Genomic DNA, 20,149 nt, shown 5'->3' with positions numbered 1-20,149 from the left:
CAGTGGCTTCCCCTCATAGCGCCACGCAGCAAAGAATGTGTCTATCACATGTGACAACCTATGAAAATCATGCAAGTATGTAACACAAGCAGCTTGCCTGTAGAAAAACGCAGCTTGTGGAAAGCCAAGCAGCTTCTAGAAAGATGGTAGTGTCAAGTCTCAACAAGGAAATAGGATGGAGGGCAGAATCCTATGCATCTATAGACAGAAAAAAAATCCTACAACTCTTAGCATTCCCCAGCCAGTATGGCAGGCTGGGGAATACTGGGAATTCTAGGATTTCTTTCTGTGCAAACATACATAGGATTGTGTCTGAAGGGTGAGGGCAACTTTATGTTTATTTTCCTGGCATAGACTGATAAACCCAAACCCATGAAAATTCAGCAGACTAGATCCTTGTACTACATCTAACTCTTCTAAGCCATACATATGGGACCGTTCAGAATTACAATTCAAAAACAAGTTTTGTGAAATGTAATTGGTATTGGTACCTTCCATCCACATATCATGCTGTTGGATCTGCATTAATGAACATGCTTCTTGAGAATGAATGACGCAGGAACACACTCCTTTAAACTAGCAGCAAGCCTTTGAATTGGGAGGCAGGCCTTCCCAGAACAGGATTGCAGTTTAAAACCCACCAAGCCAAACACAGGTCCCCAGTCTTTTTGCTGCCTGCAAGGACTACAAAATCACTTTGTGGGCCACAGTACTTAGCTGGCTGTATTCAGTCTGGGTTTCTTTTTGAAGTTGTGCAGGCCTGTCCCAAGGAGATAAAAAAGCACTCGTGAAGGAAAGAGCATGTTCCTCTTCACTCTTTTCAATCACCAGTTATCAAATGATTTTTTTAAAAGGGAGGAGTTGTGCAGTCAGATATGCAGTAGGTGAGAATCACTCACTTGATGGGTATTGGTGAAAACGTGGAGGGGGGGGCAATTAAAACCACAGCCTTGTAAAATAGTAGTTATCAAGGGCATTATAAAATGGAAGGGGTGGGGATCTCTTTGCCTCTGCCCCCCCCCCCCCCAATTTAAACACTGGCACAGATGAAGCGTCAGTGTCACTGGGAGAAATTTGATCAGGGGGCGGCTAGCTTTCACAATATGCAGCACCTCACACACTCACATGACTGAAGACAACTTGATTCATACCGTTTCAATTTCCTTATACACAACATGTTCCTATTTAGCAAGGGCAAATATGGGTGTGGTTTATGTACACCCAAACTCACCTTCTTCAAACATAGCAGGTACAATTGAGTTGTAAATTCCCTCAGGGCTTTAAAAAGAGCTCACAGCACACACATTTCAGAGTATTTATTAATCACCATAAATCTGAAGATAATAATTCTGAATGGAGAGTGTGGGCTTCCTTGCGATGCCAGCTGTACTAATGTCCCCAATATCTCTTAGTCTTGCCTTTCCCTTTAACAGCTCACTGCCCTGCTATTGTTGCAGCTGCAACAGGGGGGATAGAGGTATAGTAGCAGTGGGTGAATCTGAGATTGCCTGTTGAGTGAGTCCTGAACATAACAGACTCCTACTGGTTAGAACAGCTAGACTGGTCAGTACAAGGGGCAGGTCCTTTTGCTATTCAACTCCCTTCCTCCTGCTTTGCACCTTATACATTTGGTGCAGGCACATAAGAAAGCTTTAAAAAAATGTTTGTTCAAGCTGGCCTTTCCCGAGTAGGTAGGTTAATATGTATTTCCAGTCTCAATAAATTCAAGCTAGCTAAATTTTCCTTAATGCTGATAGTGCTGATTTGCATATGTATGTGCTTGTATCCAACGCTTTGCTTTATAAGCTACTTTGTGAAGGAATCTTTCTGAAAAGTGGGATATAAATGTGTTAAATACATAAATAACGTAAGGATTGCCTTTCTGGATCAGACCAAAGATCCATCTAGTCAAACATTCTGTTTTGAGACAGATGACTGTAGGAAGCTCGTAAGCAGATGGGTCTTTTCCATCCCTACCTGGATGCCAGGAATCAAACACGGGACCTTCTTCATGCAAAGCATGTGTTCTAGCACTGAGCCATTGCCCTTTAGCTATCACCATAGCCACAGTGGAAGTGTATAGAGAGGAAATGACATCCATTCAAGTGGGGAAAGCAATTAGCTTAGGGTACAATCCTATGGGTTGTGCTCCTGAAAGATGAAGGCTCCAAGTTTGGAGCCCTCCATCTATCCTACATCCTGCAGGCAACAGAAGGATGGAAGCAATTTTGCTTCCGTTAAAAATGCAAGAAGCAACTAGATGGGCCTCTGAGCCTGTCTAGCTGGCATTCTTTTTGGAGGGTGGGAGAGGACTGGAGATGCTTTATGTGTGTATGTTCTGTGTTTTAGAGTTTTAAATTTTGTATACTTGTTTTTACCTCAATTTTAGAATTTCTGTAAACCGCCCAGAGAGCCCTGGCTATGGGAGCGGTATAGAAGTGTAATAAATAAATAAATAAATAAATAAAATAAACCCAGGGGATGTCATGTATCACAGTCTTTTCTCTCCCTTCCCCACAGCACGTTCCTTTTCTCCCTCTCTGACTTCTCTTATGAGGTTACAGTTGCAACATCTTAAGAGAAGTTTTCTGCAGCGGCTGGGAGGGTGTAGGGGAGGGAAGACCCATGATCAGATCGCTCTCTCCACGCTCGTAGCACTCTCTACGGGCATGGAGGAGGTGATCCTCAGCTTCCTATGGTGCTCCAAATGCGGCCTATGGGGCAGGGGATTGCTCTTTCCCTGCATGACTAAATTAGAAGTCATGGGTCGTGGAGAGGAATGGTATTGAGTTATCCTGGAAGAGGGAAAGGGGGGCTTGTTGGATCCCTTGACAGGAGCACTTCACACTACAACATTTTATTTCAGGTCCCATTTGTCAATATTCTAGTACTGAAACCATCATTGAAGCCCATTTCAAGCCGATGCAATGAGCACCCACAGAAGTCCCGGAGTCACAGCCCAAAATGGAAGCAGACCCAACTGGTATCATACACATAAACAGTAGTCTCTGCACAAATCAAGAAAGTACTGTAAAGCTTCCTTCTTTCAAATTCAACATAAACTGTGAAATATTATTTGTTTTAGCACAATTCAGAACGATGTTCCATGTGAATCAATGCTGTTGTTTCTATTTTGTTTCAGAGGATGCCAGCAGTATGTTAGAGATTTTCACCTCTGAGCCAAATATGCCGGCTCAATGCTAGTCCATGAATTCTGGGCCTTCAGGATGCATAAACAATGATAACATGCTGGTTTTAAAGAGATAATCTGTTACAACTCTGCGTCCCGAAAAAAAAGTGCACAATGTTTATAGTAGCTTTTAAAGTACTGTGCTGGGAAAACAGTACACCTCGTATAGACTGTGGGGTTCTTACCATGTAAGCCTTTCCTCTTCCAAAATGAATTGAAGCCAAGCATTTCACACACACTGGCACAATCCACATGAGCATCACTGCACAGAAAATTTCATTTCCTGAATGAACACCCAGGTTATTCAGAGATTGTTTTTCATTTGAGATCATTAAGCTGAGCTGCCCGGCATTCAAGAACATAGAAGAGATGACTTCCAGTATAAAAATTCTTTAGATGATTATTCTGATAATTAAAATTAAGTATGAAAAAACAACAAGCCAACTTATTAGTATCCATAATAACATGCTGGTATATCATTATCTTGGAGTAAAAATAAAAAAATAGCTGGAATGCAGCATGATAGTTAAATAATATCACCAGACTAAAGGAAGCACATTTGTAAATTTTCTTAAAATCCGTCATCAGAAAATGAATACACAGTACGCACAGACTCAGTCCATTTTTTCTTCTTGGAAGTAATCCGCGTTGTCCATGTAGCCTTCTAGGTCAGCATATTGCTTCAAAACAAAAACATACAACATTTTAGTAAATTCCAGGTGAAGCTTTTATGTCACTTGTTGACGCATTTCACAATCAAGACTTTAAGCTGCAAATCAGGGAAGACCGGAGCAACAGCAAAATGTGTAATAGGAAAAAGCAAGGTGGGGCACTAAATCTCATAATGCCGTTATACAAATCCATGGTACGACCACTCTTGAGCTACTGTGTTCTGGTCATCGCACCTCAAAAAGGATATTGTAGAGCTGGAAAAGGTGCAGAAAGTGGCAACCGAAATGATCAACTCCTTTATGAGGAAAAGTTACAACATTTGAGCTTTATTAGCCTAGAACAAAGGCAAGAAAAGGGAGACATGCTAAATCAGCCTTCCTCAACCTGGGGCGCTCCAGATGTGTTGGACTGCACCTCCCAGAATGCCCCAGCCAGCCGAGCTGGCTGGGGCATTCTGGGAGTTGTAGTCCAACACATCTGGAGCGCCCCAGGTTGAGGAAGGCTGTGCTAATGCTTATAAAATTATGCAGAATATGGAGAAAGTGGATAGGAGACTTTTTCTCCTTCTCATATAATAGTAGAATCTGGGGTTATACAATGAAGCTGAATAGCGAGAGATTTGGGACATATAAAAGTATTCTTCACATGGCACATAGTTAAACTACGGAAGTTGCTACCACAATGGCCACCAATTTGGATGGCTTTAAAAGGGGACTAGACAAATTCATGGGAGATGAGGCTGTCAATGCCGACTAGTCATCAGAGTGATATGCTAACTCAAATATTCGAAGCTGTATAGCTGTATACACCACTTGCTGGGGGAAATTGGTGGGAGGGCGCTGTTTATTTATTTACAAGAGCCTTCAGTGTGGTGGCCCCCCCTCCTATGGAGCACCCTGCTTCTGAAGGTCAGCCAGGTGCCAACTCTGTATTCCTTTCGGCGCCTCCTGAAAACGTCGTCGTTCCAGGAAGCCTTCCCTTGATAACCAGCCACAGCTCGCTTTGCATTTTGGTTTTTTTTTAAAACAAAACAAAACAAGTTTAATATGTTTTATTTTATTTATGAAATTTTGAATGGGGGGGCAGTATATAAATATTGTAAATAAATAAATAAATAAATAATATTTATATACCGCTCCCATTCAAAATTTTGGAGGGGTGTACAAGATAAAACAGATTCCAGAGCAGTGAACAATAAAAGATAAATAGTTTAAGAATTGTTAAATTCACTTTGCCTTCATCCTCCACACTTGAATAGCATATACCAGTATGCACAAAGCCTCACTGCTGCACTGATTTAACCTACTCTCAAAGGAATGAAATTTGCCTAACAATCAGTTCTACTGTACCTTATCAATCCAGCCACCTTCATCAAGTTGGTTGAAAACTCTGTTCACTGAATCTTTAACTGACTCATCCTGAGATCCATCATTTTTCATAACCGAGCAGCAATCCTGATATAACTTGTATTTAAAATGCTTCAGATTATGATAAACGCGGGTACGGTTTGCACACACAACCCCGATCTTCAACACCTGCATTAAAAGGCAAACTCTTTTAACTGGGCAGGTCTTGGACAATAAGGAGAAATATAATTATCTCATCAATTAAACAAATAGATGTAATATAAAATGATATGATTTAACATGGACAGACATATATCAGCATCTAACTGAAACCAACTCCTGCACTTCCTACTTTTGCAAAGGCAATACTACTGTTAATTGAGCAATTGCTACTCCGAGAATTGAAATTCAGGAAGCCACCAAGTGATCACCTGTTTTAATCAGTCGAAATACTGGTGCCAGTGGGGCTGGGAAAAGTTTGAAATAATAAATTAAAAGGATTAAATCTTTGTTGGTATGTACTTATTACCTGTAAGTCACAAAGCACACACTGTTCACCACCCACTGAATTGCAAGGGAATGTTTTTTTTTAAAAAAAACAACAACAACTAGTTATTGAACACAAACAGTGCAAATCCTAGGTTTAGATAGTAGAACAGTCACACCAGTGTAAATCTAAGGAGTCACTTCACTTCAGAAACACAAAATTAGGAGCCTCAAAGGTAAACCAGCCTACTTAAAACTGCACATTTGTACAGCAGATGTAGATAACACACAATTGGAGTTTGACAAAATGCTGCTTTGAGGTATATAATTCTCACAATACTAAATCACCACAATCTCTAGAGTGCACCAATTGAGCTCCTATGTTGAACTTACTTATTTGTACAACTATCTAAGGGCTTTGCTAGACCTGCCGGGATAAGCCGGCAGGGAGGCGGGGCCACGGCGCGCTAACGTTAGCGCGCGCCGCCTCAGCTTCCAGACGCCGGACGCGCAGGGACGACGCAAGCCCTGCAGCGTCCGCCATTTTTTTTTTTAGTTTAAAGGGGCCACGTGCGGCCCGAAGATTCCGGAGAAGGTAAGGTTTTTTTTTAGTTAACCCCCCCATCCATCCTCCATCGCCGTCTCCCGTTCGTCGCCCCCTGTCCTCCCTCGCCATCTCCCGTTCGTCGCCCCTGTCCTCCCTCGCCATCTCCCGTTCGTCGCCCCCTGCCCTCCCTCGCCATCTCCCGTTCTTCGCCCCCGTCCTCCCTCGCCATCTCCCGTTCATCGCCCCCCGTCCTCCCTCGCCATCTCCCGTTCGTCGCCCCCCGTCCTCCCTCACCATCTCCCGTTCGTCGCCCCCCGCCATCTCCTTTCCTGCCAGTCCGGCCTTCCCTCCCCCATCTCCCACACCCCGGATCACACACCCCCCCGGCACGATGGGCACAACGCTTGTATGAGCGCTGTGCCAGGTCTGTGGCTTTTCGCGGCTACTTGCGAGTAAGCGAGTAGCCGCAAAAAGCCACGGACCTTCCTAGACGTTTTGCAGCTCAGGCCGGGGCTGTGAAAAAGGCGCACCATAAGCGACTTTGCTTATGGCGCGTTAGAGGAGGCCTCAGTGCGGCCTGGCGCCGGATTCCCCTGTGTGTCATCTGGACGCACAGCAGGGAAACCGGCCCACAAAGCGCGCTAAGGCCTCGTCTAGCAAGGCCCTAAGGCTATCTACTTTATGTATTCATGAAGTCAGACAAGTGATAGATCAGTTATACATATTTTGAAGATTTTTACTTAATATAAAAGTACCTATATTTATGTTAAGCCACAAATCTAGACTTCTCCAATAAACAAGTTTGAGGTGTAGGATGTAACACTATATATTGGAACAAACAAGATACCACTTTTTAATAATCAACTTTTAACACAATTTTAGATTATTTTTTGCAAGTATGTTGATTATTATAGCCACCAATTATTCTATACCATAGAATAATAAAAAAATTGGTTACACAGTTTATAAAATGAAGCTTTGAGGATATCATCAGTATGATCAGTTTGTTTATAAGACAACAACTACAAAGGAAACTTATCATAACCCAGAAAGTTGCAATAATTTTCTGTATTTTGCAATGTACCCGGAAAGCACTAAGCATATACTTTTCATGAATATTACAGATGTTTAACCATAGGCACTTGGCAAATTGTGAACTTAAGTAGTCACCAATACATGCACACGAGTTTTGAAAAACACATTAGAAAATCCATGAATCAAAATAGGTGTGAAAAGCACAAGACTAAAAAAACACACACATCAATACCACCTGCAACAACAACAAAAAATACAACGTATTTTAGCTTTTAAGTTCTTAGCAGTTTTGGAGCCTAGGAACAGAATTTACCTGTTTATCCTGTGACATGAAGTCATCCACTTCCAATGTTTCAATGTTGTAGGATTTTCCTGACAGACATACTGTAAACTTACAGTATCTCTGCAGTTCACAGGCCTGACAGGAACGTTGTACTGCATTTCCCATAGCTATGTGGGCATGAGGGTAACTATCCACTCGCTCCTGGAAAAAGATATTTGGTTGAAATTCTTTTGATCATGCGTTCCAGTGAGTCAGTATTTATTTATTTATTACATTTTTATACTGCCCAATAGCCGAAGCTCTCTGTTACTACATTTCAATAATATTGTGCATTCATATGCAAATCTCTTCACTGGCAGCCAATTAGTTTCCGGGCGAAGTATAAAGTGTTGGTTATCACCTTTAAAGCCCTACATGGTTTGGGTCCAGGCTACCTGCGGGATCGCCTTCTCCCATACAATCCGCCCCGCACACTCAGGTCCTCTGGGAAGAATCTACTTCAGTCAGCAAAGACTAGGCTGACAACCGTAACCCAGAGGACCTTCTCTTCTGCTGCTCCCAGACTATGGAATGGCCTGCCAGAGGAGACTCGTCAGCTTGACAGTCTTTTAGCATTTAAGAGAGCTATAAAGACTGATCTCTTCCGGCAGGCCTATCCAGTAGAATTTTAGGATACTTTTAGTATGCTTTTAGTATGTTTTTAATATGTACAAAGATTATGGAAGATGGTGTTTTTAGAAATTGAAGAAATAGTGGGAATGAAAATAGAACAAACACCAAAGATTGCATTACTGTCACTATTTGAAGATATAAAGTGTGGAAAAGAAACTATAGAGTTGATTTCGAGTTTGCTGGTTGCAGCACGATTGATGGTAGCCAGGAACTGGAAGATTCAAGGGGAATATTCTATTGAAGAATGGTATAAAGAAGTATGGGATATAGCCATTAATGATAAATTGACATGTAATATTAAGTAGAGAAAAGGCGTAACTAAAATAAATGAGTTTGAAGGAATCTGGAAACAGTTCCTAATATTTGTGTTTACTAAGGGAAGTGGGAAACCGCCAGCAGAAGAGATGATAAGGTTTTGGATTCAGGAATAGATCCCGAGGTGGGGGGTGCACTTTTATGTTAAGAATGATTATGTTGTAGTATGATAATGTATAGGTAATACTTATTCAACATATATGTACTCAACATTTATTCAATATGTATGTAGCAGTTGTTTGATGTTTTTTTTATTATCATTATTATTGTAATGTTGTATGTTTATATAGTGTAGAAAATAAAAATATTTTTTAAAAATAGTATGTTTTTAACAGTGTATTACTATGTTTTTAATCAGTATTTTATGTATTTTATGCTTGTTGTTGTTCCCTGCCTCGATCCAATCGGAGAGGCGGGTAAGAAATATTATTCTTCTTATTATTATTATATAAATGACCTGCAGGTCAGGCAGGCGCCAACTCTAGGCTGATTCCGGCGCCTCCTGAAAACAATTCTATTTCAGGAAGTCTTCCTCAACTGACCAGCCATGGTTTTTATTGGTCATTTGTTTTAAATTGGAACAATTTAAATTTTTTGTTTTTAATCTTTCTTTTTACTGTTTTATGCCTATGTGCACCACTCTGGAATCTATTTTGGATATGGAGTGGAATAACAACAACAACAACAACAGGTCTTGGACTCTGTTATCTTTGATTTCTTGTTATAAGCTATAGATCCCCAAACATAAATAAAACCTATTATAATTATTTTCTCCCTTACAAAAACCATTAGTGCTACTTTCCTCTGACAAATAACATTTTAATGTAGCTTTTTATTGGATACTCCATGAGTTCTCAGCTACAATTTATTGGTCCATGAACTCACTGATTTTTAGGGGTGTGCTCTGCATCTCCTCGGACCAGAGAAGCAGGATCGGATCGGGGGGGCTTCGCTTTCCTCCTTTCCTTCCTTTTTTTTTTTTTTTTTGTGGCGCTGTTCATTATGTTTGCCAATAAACTGAGACTCAATCCAGACAAGGAGGTACTGTTAGAGAGTGGTTCATCTACCCAGCCAGGTGGTGTTCCACCTGTTCTGAAGGGGATTGCACTCCCCTAAAAGGATCAGGTTCATAGTTTGAGGTACAAGCGGAATCAGTGGCACGAGCACCTTTTCTCAGCTTAGGATGATATACTAACTACGCCCTTACCTGGACAGAGATAGCCTAGCTACAGTTATTTATTTATTTATTTATTTATGGATTTTTATGCCGCCATTCAGCCAAAAAAGGCTCTCACGGCGGCTTACAAAAGTATTTCTTGACAGTCCCTGCCTACAGGCTTACAATCTAAAAGACATGACACAAAAGGAAAGGGGATTGGGGAGAAGGAGGAGGAGGGGGAAATGGAAAGCAAACTCAGGCACTACAATCTTAGTTGGAAAGTTCAGCAGTTACAGTTGGTAGCAGGAGGGAGGGGGCTCTCAGCTGGAGCTGGACCCAGGCACGGTGGAGAGGTGCCTGGCTGCTGCTTCCTCCGTCACTGGTGGCCTCTGCAGAGACAGTTGGTAGCAGGAGGGAGGGGGCTCTCAGCTGGAGCTGGACCCAGGCACGGTGGAGAGGTGCCTGGCTGCTGCTTCCTCCCTCACTGGTGGCCTCTGCAGAGACAGTTGGTAGCAGGAGGGAGGGGGCTCTCAGCCGGAGCTGGACCCAGGCACGGTGGAGAGGTGCCTGGCTGCTGCTTCCTCCCTCACTGGTGGCCTCTGCAGAGACAGTTGGTAGCAGGAGGGAGGGGGCTCTCAGCTGGAGCTGGACCCAGGCACGGTGGAGAGGTGCCTGGCTGCTGCTTCCTCCCTCACTGGTGGCCTTAACCAATATGGAATGTACATATTGTACATTCAGTTATATGTACATACAGTTATCCATGCTCTGATAGCCTCTCGTCTGGATTACTGCAATGCATTGTATGTGGGGCTGCCTTTGAAAACAGTCCAGAAACTTCAAGTGGTCCAAAACAGGACAGAGGGACTGTTACTGGGGACTGGCCAATGTCATCATATTATGCCAGAACATTTCCAGCCACACAGGCTTTCAGTCCACTTCCAGGCCCAAGTCAAAGTGCTGGTATTAACATTTAAAGACCTACAAGGCTTGTGTGTGTGTGTGTGGGGGGGCGGGGGCAGTTTATCTGAAGAATCATCTTCTCCCATATGTACCTACCCAGACCCTAAGATCATCTTCTGCGGTTCTTCTCTGGGAGCCTCTGTCAAAGGAAGTGAGATGGGTGGCTATCAGGAAGAGCGCCTTTTTGGTGTGGCATCCCAAATGTGGAATGAGCTTCCTACAGAGGTTCACCTGGTGCCTACATTCTACTCTTTCTGGCACCAGATGAAGACCTTTTTATTTTCCTAGGCATTTTGGCTCTGTTGATTTAAAGCTGCTATTGTATTTTAATTTTCTGCACTGCTGCTAGGTTTTATTCTAGTTTTACTTCTATACTGCAATTTTTATATTATATATAGTATTTTATCCTGGATTTTGTGGTTTTACTTTTCATGAATCGCCTGGAGAGCTTCAGCTACTGGGCCGTATAGAAATGTAATAAATAAGTAAATGCTTGTATATTTTTACAATAGCTTTTTTTATTGCATATAGAATTGCAATAATAAAATCATGTATAGAATTAAGCCGGTTCAACTAAGATATCGAACAAAAGGACCAAGGATAAAAACTCAGTACCTTATATCGTTCTTTCCAGCGACATCTAGCAAGTAAATTATTAAGGCGAGGTTGAATAAAACGGTCATCCAAATAGTGGAGGGAAGTCAGCATATCTTGTGCATACCTCTTTTGTCTTTCCCCCTCTATTGCAAAAGGGAAAAATATCACAATAGCCACATAATAATAATAATAATAATAATAATAATAATAATAATAATAATATTTATTTGTATCCTGCCTTTTGCCCAATACTGGGCCTGACTTATCCAATAACCCCACCTTTAAAAGTCCTCATTTTCTTACCGTATAACGACGGCAAAAAGGTAACATCAATTGCATTGATGAGAAAAGCTTTTATAACTCTTTGGAAATGGACAAAATGATTAACACGGTTCACTGTGGAAAAAAGAAGAAAAGAAATTCATTAGTATCTCTCCATACACTTACCACACTGATTATTTACACAAGAATGTTCATACAGTTTCCTATGTAGAAATTAATGTACGATGGGGCTCTAATAAGTGCAATATTGTCATGGCATGCTACAAATATCAGTAGTGTCTAGCTTAGTTTAACCTTACAGTTTGGAAAGTGCTTCTCCAAGAACGTGCGTGACAGGGATCGCTTTTTATCTTGTGGCTGGCTTTCATTCTCCTCAGAGTTTTCCTGTTCCAACTCGTTCCCTTCCTCATCATCAACTATGAAATCCTTCATGCTGTCGCCCTCAGATGTGTCACTGACTTCAGCTTGTGTGATGGGTGAATGGCAGAAATCATCATTTTCAGAATCCTATGATATTAAAAAGCAAAGAGTTTTACTTGAATACTTTACCTAAATGCATTTGTGTTATTGTAGACATTTTTTTTAATAAAATGTCTATTTTAAGGTGTTTTTAAAAAAGCATTTATACTGGAAAACCATTAATAACAAACCAATCACGCACAGGCTAGTAGACCATGCCCACTTTCATTAACTGAATTAGGATCACAGTCTCAACACAAAAAGGTGCTTTTAAAGTTCAGATAATGTGGCCTAGGCTGGGAACTAGAGAGAAGCCAAACTACAGCCCAGTCACCAGCCTGTTTTCAGTGGGATTGCTGTTGCCATAAAAATACAGTAATCAAACCAATATTCTTCCAGGTCAGGGAACAGGATTAGTATTTTGAGTTCTAACAAAAAGAGAGGGGTGTGTGTGCGCGCGCACATCCCTTTCAATTAATTTTAGCATTTTCAAGCCTCACAAGTATAAGTTGACCTGGTTCGCACATGACCCATGGTTTGTCATCCTACCCAGGGTTTGTCAGGTAGACAAGTAAACAAACTGGTTTTTCTCAATGCCAGGGTTGTTTGTTCCCCTCCTCCTTTGCCAGCTCCCTCTCTGTATTCCAAACGCTTCTGCGGTGCAGTACTGGCATATAAAATGACTAGATTTTTTTGCTACTCTGGTGTATACAAACAGCATGTATAAGAATATATTCCGCAAATGAATTCAAAACGTACCTCATGATAGTCACCAGTGCAAGTTGAAGTAGACAGTTGTCGGGACAGGTCCCGCAGTTTTATTAGCCTTTTTTGTTTTCTGTTTGCTTCTTCTTCTGCAGGTGACGCCTGCAGTTTCTGTTCGGCCGACAGGTCTTCCTCATCTATTATGCAACTGCGTTTAGCAAACACTTTCCTTACAATATCACTATCATCGCTCTCATCACTGTCAAACATTACAGATGTCCGAGATCTCTTGCGCTTTGCAAGGCTGATGTGTTCTTCTTCTATGTCCTCTGCCGTTGTGCCATCACAATCTGTCATAACATCTGGAAGCTTGCCTACATTAACTACAGATTCAGTTTTACTCTTGTTAATTTTGGATTCATCTTTTTCTTTTTCTTCCGCATCATCTTCTGAACTGGTTTCAAATTCTTTTTCTGATGGCGATGTAGTTCCATCCTCCTCTTCCTCACTATCAAGCAATCTACTTCTCTTAGTCCGCTGCCAGTCAACCCGAGATTTGGCTACCGATTCTTCTGCTCTTGCGTTTCGCCTTGTTTCATATCTTCTGCTTATAGAATTTGCTTCCATGAGGACTTGTTTTTTTTTAAAAAAAGACCAAAAGAATGACTTGTGAATTTGTATTATGAATTACCTATATCTTTTTGTCTTCATATTTTCCTGTGCAAAGATGTGAAGGCCTAGAAAAAGAAGAAAAGGAGAATTTCTGTTTCCTGTTCATACCCCCAACTCAGGGCTTAAATGTAGAAGTTAGACTTTGCGGTAGAAAAACCTCTTAAAGAATATTTTTATCACGCAGAACGAGTGAAATGTTTATAAGCAGTGTTTGTTTCAGTCAGTCCATACTGCTGCAAATCTTAGTAATGGCAAAGATAGAAATTATAGCACTGAGACTATATTTAGTGGCATTACTGAACAATTCATACATTGAAAAAGTAATGCTGCAAAAGACATAATGGCTGGGTTCAGATAACTCACATACGAGGATTGAGTATGGGTTGTTGTTGAACCATGTTATCATGTTGTCTGAACCCAGCCATGATGGGTTCAGGCAACCATGTTGCCTGAACCCATCATGATAAACCATGGCTTGTTAACCATGAACGACCCATGAAGAGAACCCATGGTTGTGAACTGTGGGTTGTTCATGGTTAATAAACCATGGTTTATCATGATGGGTTCAGGCAACATGGTAACCCACATTTCAACCCATACTCAACCCTTAAGTGTGGTTATCATGTTGTGTGAACCCAGTCAATATCTTTAGGTACTTATTCCAATCTTGGATCTGCCAAACATATTGCTCCAAGACTTGGACCAAGGTGATAAGACCTTGGGATCATACAGCCTGTCTCCATTTGCTTCTCACTCGCTTCTGTCTTATGCATCAAATGAAACAAGCCGACATATGTTTGAAAATATGTATACTCACAATTAAGGAACACATTTACATAAAAGTGTTGAGCAGCTTGTTTCGGTTCATGCAAACCATAAAGCTCAAAGTGAAAGTTCAGAATAAGATGCTACGGATCTTTCAGAAACCGATACTGCATAAAGAAATATACTTGAGTTATGCTATGGTTTTCAAGGATATTACTTAATGGAATGGAACAGGCTATAAATCAAATCAATAAGGGTTCAGATAGTAAACTTAGACGAAATTAGTTACCATATTTGTAGCCTAATCCTATCCCTAATTACCGTACATAACGGCCATGTAAGTATCAGACAGAGTTTTCTGGAGAGTGTTTTAGGGTGCACATGTAGTCAAAAGAAAGCGTTGGCTGGGCCTGTTGGGATTCACTGCTGCCCTATGTGAACTGACAGTGTGCCCTAGAACACGCCCAACACTCTCCTGCAGCTACATTTTGCAAGAGAGCAACAGCGGTGGCTGGCAAACTGTCTTTCATGGAAGCTTCACTACCATTATTGGTCTTCTCACTGAGGAATCTCTGATAAGCTTCCAAGAAAAACCAGAGTACCCTGGCACAGAGTTTGAGAACTACTGTGCAACTGTCCAGATCAGACAAAACACCAGGACAGCTGGCAGCCCTTGTATTGTCCTTCTGGTTTTTTTAGATTGCAAGCTGCAGGCAAGGACTGGCTTGTTTATTATGTTGATCTTATGCAAGTTGCTCTGGCAGCCTATTTAGCTGAAGACTGGCATAAAATACTTAATGTTAATAAACAGTCACTTCCATGGAAAACTGACTGCTCTTTCTACTGGTCCACGTTTCATTAGACCAAGTGATCTTCAAGTGTAGGGTCCTGTTAATCTAAACAAATAAAAATATAAAATGATTTCTCTCATTGTCATCCAACCACAATTCTAAAAAAAGCTGGTGGGGTCACCACTCAGCATTAGCTGAGCCAACATCCCATGCATTTGGTGTGCGTGTGTGTGTCTCAGAAGGCCATTCACTGTAACTTAAGAGGCCTGATATATAATTAGCAAAAAGGGAGGCAACAACCACATTGTCTCAGCAGTTAGAGGAATGAACTTTGCACATGTTCTGAGACCTCTTCTCTGTTAATGCACATTGTGTCACAGGGCTGAGTCCTGGCATCAAAACCAGAAGCATGGTTCAAATTAAGGCCTAAGGGCAGCCCAAAAAACAATAGCTAACCCTGCCCAGGACCATTATTTCAGTTTTTCCACAAATTTCATTATATTTATTTATTTATTTCATTTATATACTGCCGTATAGCCGAAGCTCTCTGGGCAGTTTACAAAGATTAAAACACTTAACGTTAAAAACAAATATACAACATTTTAAACCATAAAAACCCATTACTTCCTTCCTTCCCTCATCTTCTATTAGCTCAACGAACTTCCTTCATTACTATGCTGTGCCACCCAGAAGGGAAATCTGCTCAGCACCCAGCCAGAATTCCTAGTACTTTAAATATGAAAAATGATCTGGCTTTCAAAACCTTTCTTCTATTGGTTGTCTTTTCTGTAGGATGCTTATTTTAATCTTTTTATTGTGCAAAATAGGAGAAGGCTTGAGGGCAGGTGGAGACGAACTCCTGGTGGATGCAATCAAATATTGGTAAGTGCCTATAGTAAGGCATATTCAGGGGCACTGAGGGCAGCAAAAAAAAATACTTTGCTGCCACTATTAAATCTTCAATTTGCCGCCCAGCGGAGCTTTTTAGAGTTGTCCGGGGGCTATTACATGCTGGTCCCAAGGACACGGTAGAATCATCTGAGGCCCGCTGTAATGAATTTGCTAGGCACTTCCAGAATAAAATCTTTTGCATCCGCCAGAGACTCCAGTGTTATAGCAGGTGAATCTAGTGAGGTGTCCAGAGTACAGTCTTGTCCTGTAATCTTGGATGAGTTTCAGTTGGTACAGCTTGAGGATGTGGACAAGGTGCTTGGACAGGTCCGCGCAACCACCTCTGTACTGGATCCTTGCCCCTCTTGGCTAATAAAAGCTAATAGGGATGGAACAGCCGGCTGGGCCAAGGATTAATGCCTCTCTACGAGAGGGAGTGGTCCCAGACCGTCTGAAAGAGGCGGTAGTGAGACCACTCCTGAAGAAAACTTCCTTGGACCCGGAAAATCTTAGTAACTACAGGCCGGTAGCAAATGTTCCATTCCTCGGCAAGGTCCTTGAGCGGGTGGTGGCGGGCCAGCTCCAGACACTTTTGGATGAGACTATTATCTGGATCCATTTCAGTCGGGTTTCAGGCCCGGCTTTGGCACGGAAACAGCCTTGGTCGCCCTGTATGATGACCTATGTCGGGAGAAGGACAGGGGGAGTGTGACTTTGTTGATTCTCCTTGATCTCTCAGCGGCTTTCGATACCATCGACCATGGTATCCTTCTGGAACGTCTGGCTGAGCTGGGAGTGGGGGGCACTGCATTGCAGTGGTTCCGCTCCTACTTAGCAGGACGGCTCCAGAAGGTGGTGCTTGGGGGACATTGCTCGGCCCCGTGGACTCTTCAGTATGGAGTTCCACAGGGATCGGTCTTGTCCCCCATGCTGTTTAACATGTACATGAAACCGTTGGGTGCGGTCATCCGGAGTTTTGGAGTGCGCTGTCATCAGTATGCGGACGACACGCAGCTCTACTGCTCCTTTTCATCCTCATCAGGTGTGGCTGTGGATGTGCTGAACCGGTGCTTGGCTGCGACAATGGACTGGATGAGGGCTAATAAACTGAGGCTCAATCCAGACAAGACTGAGATGCTGCTGGTGGGTGGTTCCTCTGATCGGATGGGGGTGTTCAACCGGTTCTGGATGGGGTTGCACTCCCCCTGAAGGAACAGGTTCGTAGCTTGGGGGTTCTCCTAGAACCATCTTTGTCACTTGAGGCTCAGGTGGCCTCGGTGGCACGGAGTGCTTTCTACCAACTTCGGTTGGTGGCCCAGCTACGCCCCTATCTGGACAGGGATAACCTAGCTTCAGTTGTCCATACTCTGGTAACTTCCAAATTAGATTACTGCAATGCCCTCTACATGGGGCAGCCTTTGAAGACGGTCCGGAAGCTGCAGCTTGTGCAAAATGCGGCGGCCAGATTGATAGCTGGAACAGGGAGGTTTGAGCATGTAACACCGATTCTGGCCCGCTTGCATTGGCTGCCTATATGTTTCCGAGCCCAATTCAAGGTGCTGGTCTTAACCTATAAAGCCTTACATGGCTTGGGACTACAATACCTGATGGAACGCCTCTCCCGACATGAACCTACCCGTACACTGCGCTCAACATCTAAGGTCCTCCTCCGAGTGCCTACTCCAAGGGAAGCTCGGAGGATGGCAACAAGGGAGAGGGCCTTTTCAGTGGTGGCCCCCCGACTGTGGAATGATCTCCCCGATGAGGCTCGCCTGGCGCCAACATTGTTATCTTTTCGGCGCCAGGTCAAGACTTTTCTCTTCTCCTAGGCATTTTTAACAGCATTTTAACAGCATTTAACAACGTTAAGTTTGTTTTTAATGGACCCCACAATTGTTGTTTTTAAATGGATACTGTTGTTTTTATACTGTTTTTATGTGTGTGTGTGTGTGTGTTTTAATTGTATACTTTTAATGTTTACTATTTTTAAATGTTGTAAACCGCCCAGAGAGCTTCGGCTGTGGGGCGGTATATAAATGTAATTAAATAAATAAATAAATAAATTATATAAACTGTTTTGTGAGGTTCGCTTGATAAACTGTATATAAATGTGCCAATTATGTTATTTGCTTATTACCTTTAGTTGGTTTGCTGTAAATCTTATTACTCTTTAGTCTTAAATTACATTGTAAATCACCCTGGGATATGTATTATGATGGACAGTATATTGTTCACTTATATAAGTACTGAAAACAAAACTCTAAGCATTTAAGGTGCAATCCTATGCATGATGCATGGCTGGCTGGGGAATGCTGGGAACTGGGAGATGTATTATTATTATTATTATTATTATTATTATTATTAATTTATATAGCACCATCAATGTACATGGTGCTGTACAGAGTAAAACAGTAAATAGCAAGACCCTGCTGCATAGGCTTACAATCTAATAAAATCATAGTAGAACAATAAGGAGGGGAAGAGAATGCAAACAGGCACAGGGTAGGGTAAAACTAACAGTATAAAGTCCGAACAACATCAAGTTTTAAAAGCTTTAGGAAAAAGAAAAGTTTTTAGCTGAGCTTTAAAAGCTGCGATTGAACTTGTAGTCCCCCCCCCTGTCTAAACATACACAGAATTGTGAACTTAAATAAAACAAGGCAGTGGGACTTCTAGCCTGGCCTGCCTATTTATTTGTACTTATGAAACCATTAATTTGCCCCATCATTTCAGTTGCCAGAGGCAACTTACCATCAAATTTTGAAATAATCATAGCAAGCAAAATATTAAAAATAATGCCATGCTCCCCTCAATGGAAAAAAGAGGCTCTTTCCCTCCACTTCATTAGCAGGAGAGAGAGAAGAAAAGAGCCATAGGGTCTACCCTTAACTAACCGCTTTGTGATCCAGAAACTTCTGCACGTGGTCAGAGGCTCTCTGGGATATGGATGCTTTAAATTAGGGGTGTAACCTTGAAGGCTTTTAGGGTGGAAACCTCTGCACGTGTTCCTTGGTGCTATGGATGCTTTAGACTAAAGATGCCACCTCCCAGGCTTTGTCTGCACATGTTCAGAGGCTCTCTGGGATATGGATGCTTTAAATTAGGAGTGTAACCTTAAAGGCTTTTAGGAAGAAAACCTCTACACATGTTCAGCGTCTCTCTGGGATATGGATGCTTTAAATTAGGGGTGTAACCTTGAAGGCTTTTAGGTTGGAAATGTCTACACATGCTCAGAGGCGCAATGGATGCTTTAGCCTAAAAGTGCTACCTCCTAGGCTTTTAGGTTGGAAACGTCTGCACATGTTCAGAGGCGCTACGGATGCTTTATAGACTTCAAGTACCACCTCTAAGGCTTTTAGGGTGGAAACTTCTGCACATGTTCAGAGGCGCTATGGGTGCTTTGAACTGCTTGTGCCACCTCGAAGGCTTTTAGGGCGGAAAGGGGACGTAATCGTGTGCTTTTCAACGTAAATAAACGAGGACGGACCCTAGGCAGAGCTTTCCCGTCACGTCGAATAAAACGACGCAGACAAAATTCGGCGCCACTCGCCCTGCCCGCCCCGTTTTCCAGCCTGTCAATCACTCAGTTCTCCCCCGAATCCTCCCCCGAATCCCCGCGCTCCACGGCAACGGACCCAGCGCGTGCCCCCCCTCGCCCCCCCTTACCTGAATCTATAACGGCCGCTCAGGCCGCACACAGTTGGGAGGCGGAGCCACGCTAGAAAAGACAACTAAGTGCCACAAAATGGAGGGATTGTTTTTGGTCCCGCCTCCTAGGCTCACAGGCGGCGATTGGCTGCGCCTTCCCGCCACTCACGCGCACCGCTCTGCCTGTCTCCTGCTTGGGCGTCTGGACCGCTTCGCCGCAGCTGAGCGGGAGACCCTGTTGACGTCATGTGACTTTCACCGTCCTTTGCCATTATTAATGGTAGACTCACACGTCAATCAAGCTTCCGAGTTCAATTTGAAAGTTTTAGGGGGAGTAGTGGGGGGAAATGTAGGATTTTAGCCTACCTATGACTGGGCATCAGCTTGTCTCCTCCCTATCCAAAGCCTCAAAGTGTGCTTTTTCCCTTTCAGATTTTATTCAATATAACAGAAGGTTTTAATCATCATCATCATCATCATTGGGCTTGTTCAGACAACACGCTAACCCATGGTTAGTCCGCTAACTTTCTTGTAGCAAATTGTTAGTGAGCATGTTTAAAACTGGGTTATGTAGCCACCATGATTAGAAATGGTTCACACAACACGCTAAGCCATTATTAGAAAAGTGCCCAGCTCTGAACCAGAGTTGCGAAGAAGCCAAGAAATTCCTAGAT

The 20,149-nt window shown here is 42.5% G+C and overlaps 1 protein-coding gene across 1 annotated transcript; it reads right to left on the bottom strand.

The window, feature by feature from the left end:
* Positions 1-1,301: 1,301 nt before the first annotated feature.
* Positions 1,302-19,578, bottom strand: CCDC82 (coiled-coil domain containing 82). Its single transcript, XM_063127132.1, has 8 exons — positions 19,494-19,578; positions 12,763-13,445; positions 11,844-12,051; positions 11,566-11,658; positions 11,281-11,405; positions 7,590-7,760; positions 5,212-5,397; positions 1,302-3,870 (listed from the first exon to the last, which is right to left on the bottom strand). Exons 2-8 carry the CDS (start codon positions 13,333-13,335, stop codon positions 3,805-3,807), a joined length of 1,422 nt encoding a protein of 473 aa, XP_062983202.1. The 5' UTR covers positions 13,336-13,445; positions 19,494-19,578; the 3' UTR covers positions 1,302-3,804.
* Positions 19,579-20,149: the final 571 nt, after the last annotated feature.

Source organism: Elgaria multicarinata, chromosome 5 (genome assembly GCF_023053635.1).
Source record: "Elgaria multicarinata webbii isolate HBS135686 ecotype San Diego chromosome 5, rElgMul1.1.pri, whole genome shotgun sequence".
Taxonomy (NCBI): domain Eukaryota; kingdom Metazoa; phylum Chordata; class Lepidosauria; order Squamata; family Anguidae; genus Elgaria; species Elgaria multicarinata.
Note: the sequence above shows the minus strand (reverse complement) of the source record. Positions and strands in the feature narration are given on the sequence as shown.

Bases quoted from the DNA above. Each gene is read 5' to 3' on its own strand.
- CCDC82 (XM_063127132.1), bottom strand. From the start codon at position 13,335: ATGGAAGCAAATTCTATAAGCAGAAGATATGAAACAAGGCGAAACGCA. The intron at 12,052-12,762 runs GTACGTTTTGAA...TTAATATCATAG, and splicing joins GCACTGGTGACTATCATGAG to GATTCTGAAAATGATGATTT. The intron at 5,398-7,589 runs GTAAATTCTGTT...CTTTTAATGCAG, and splicing joins TCATGTCACAGGATAAACAG to GTGTTGAAGATCGGGGTTGT.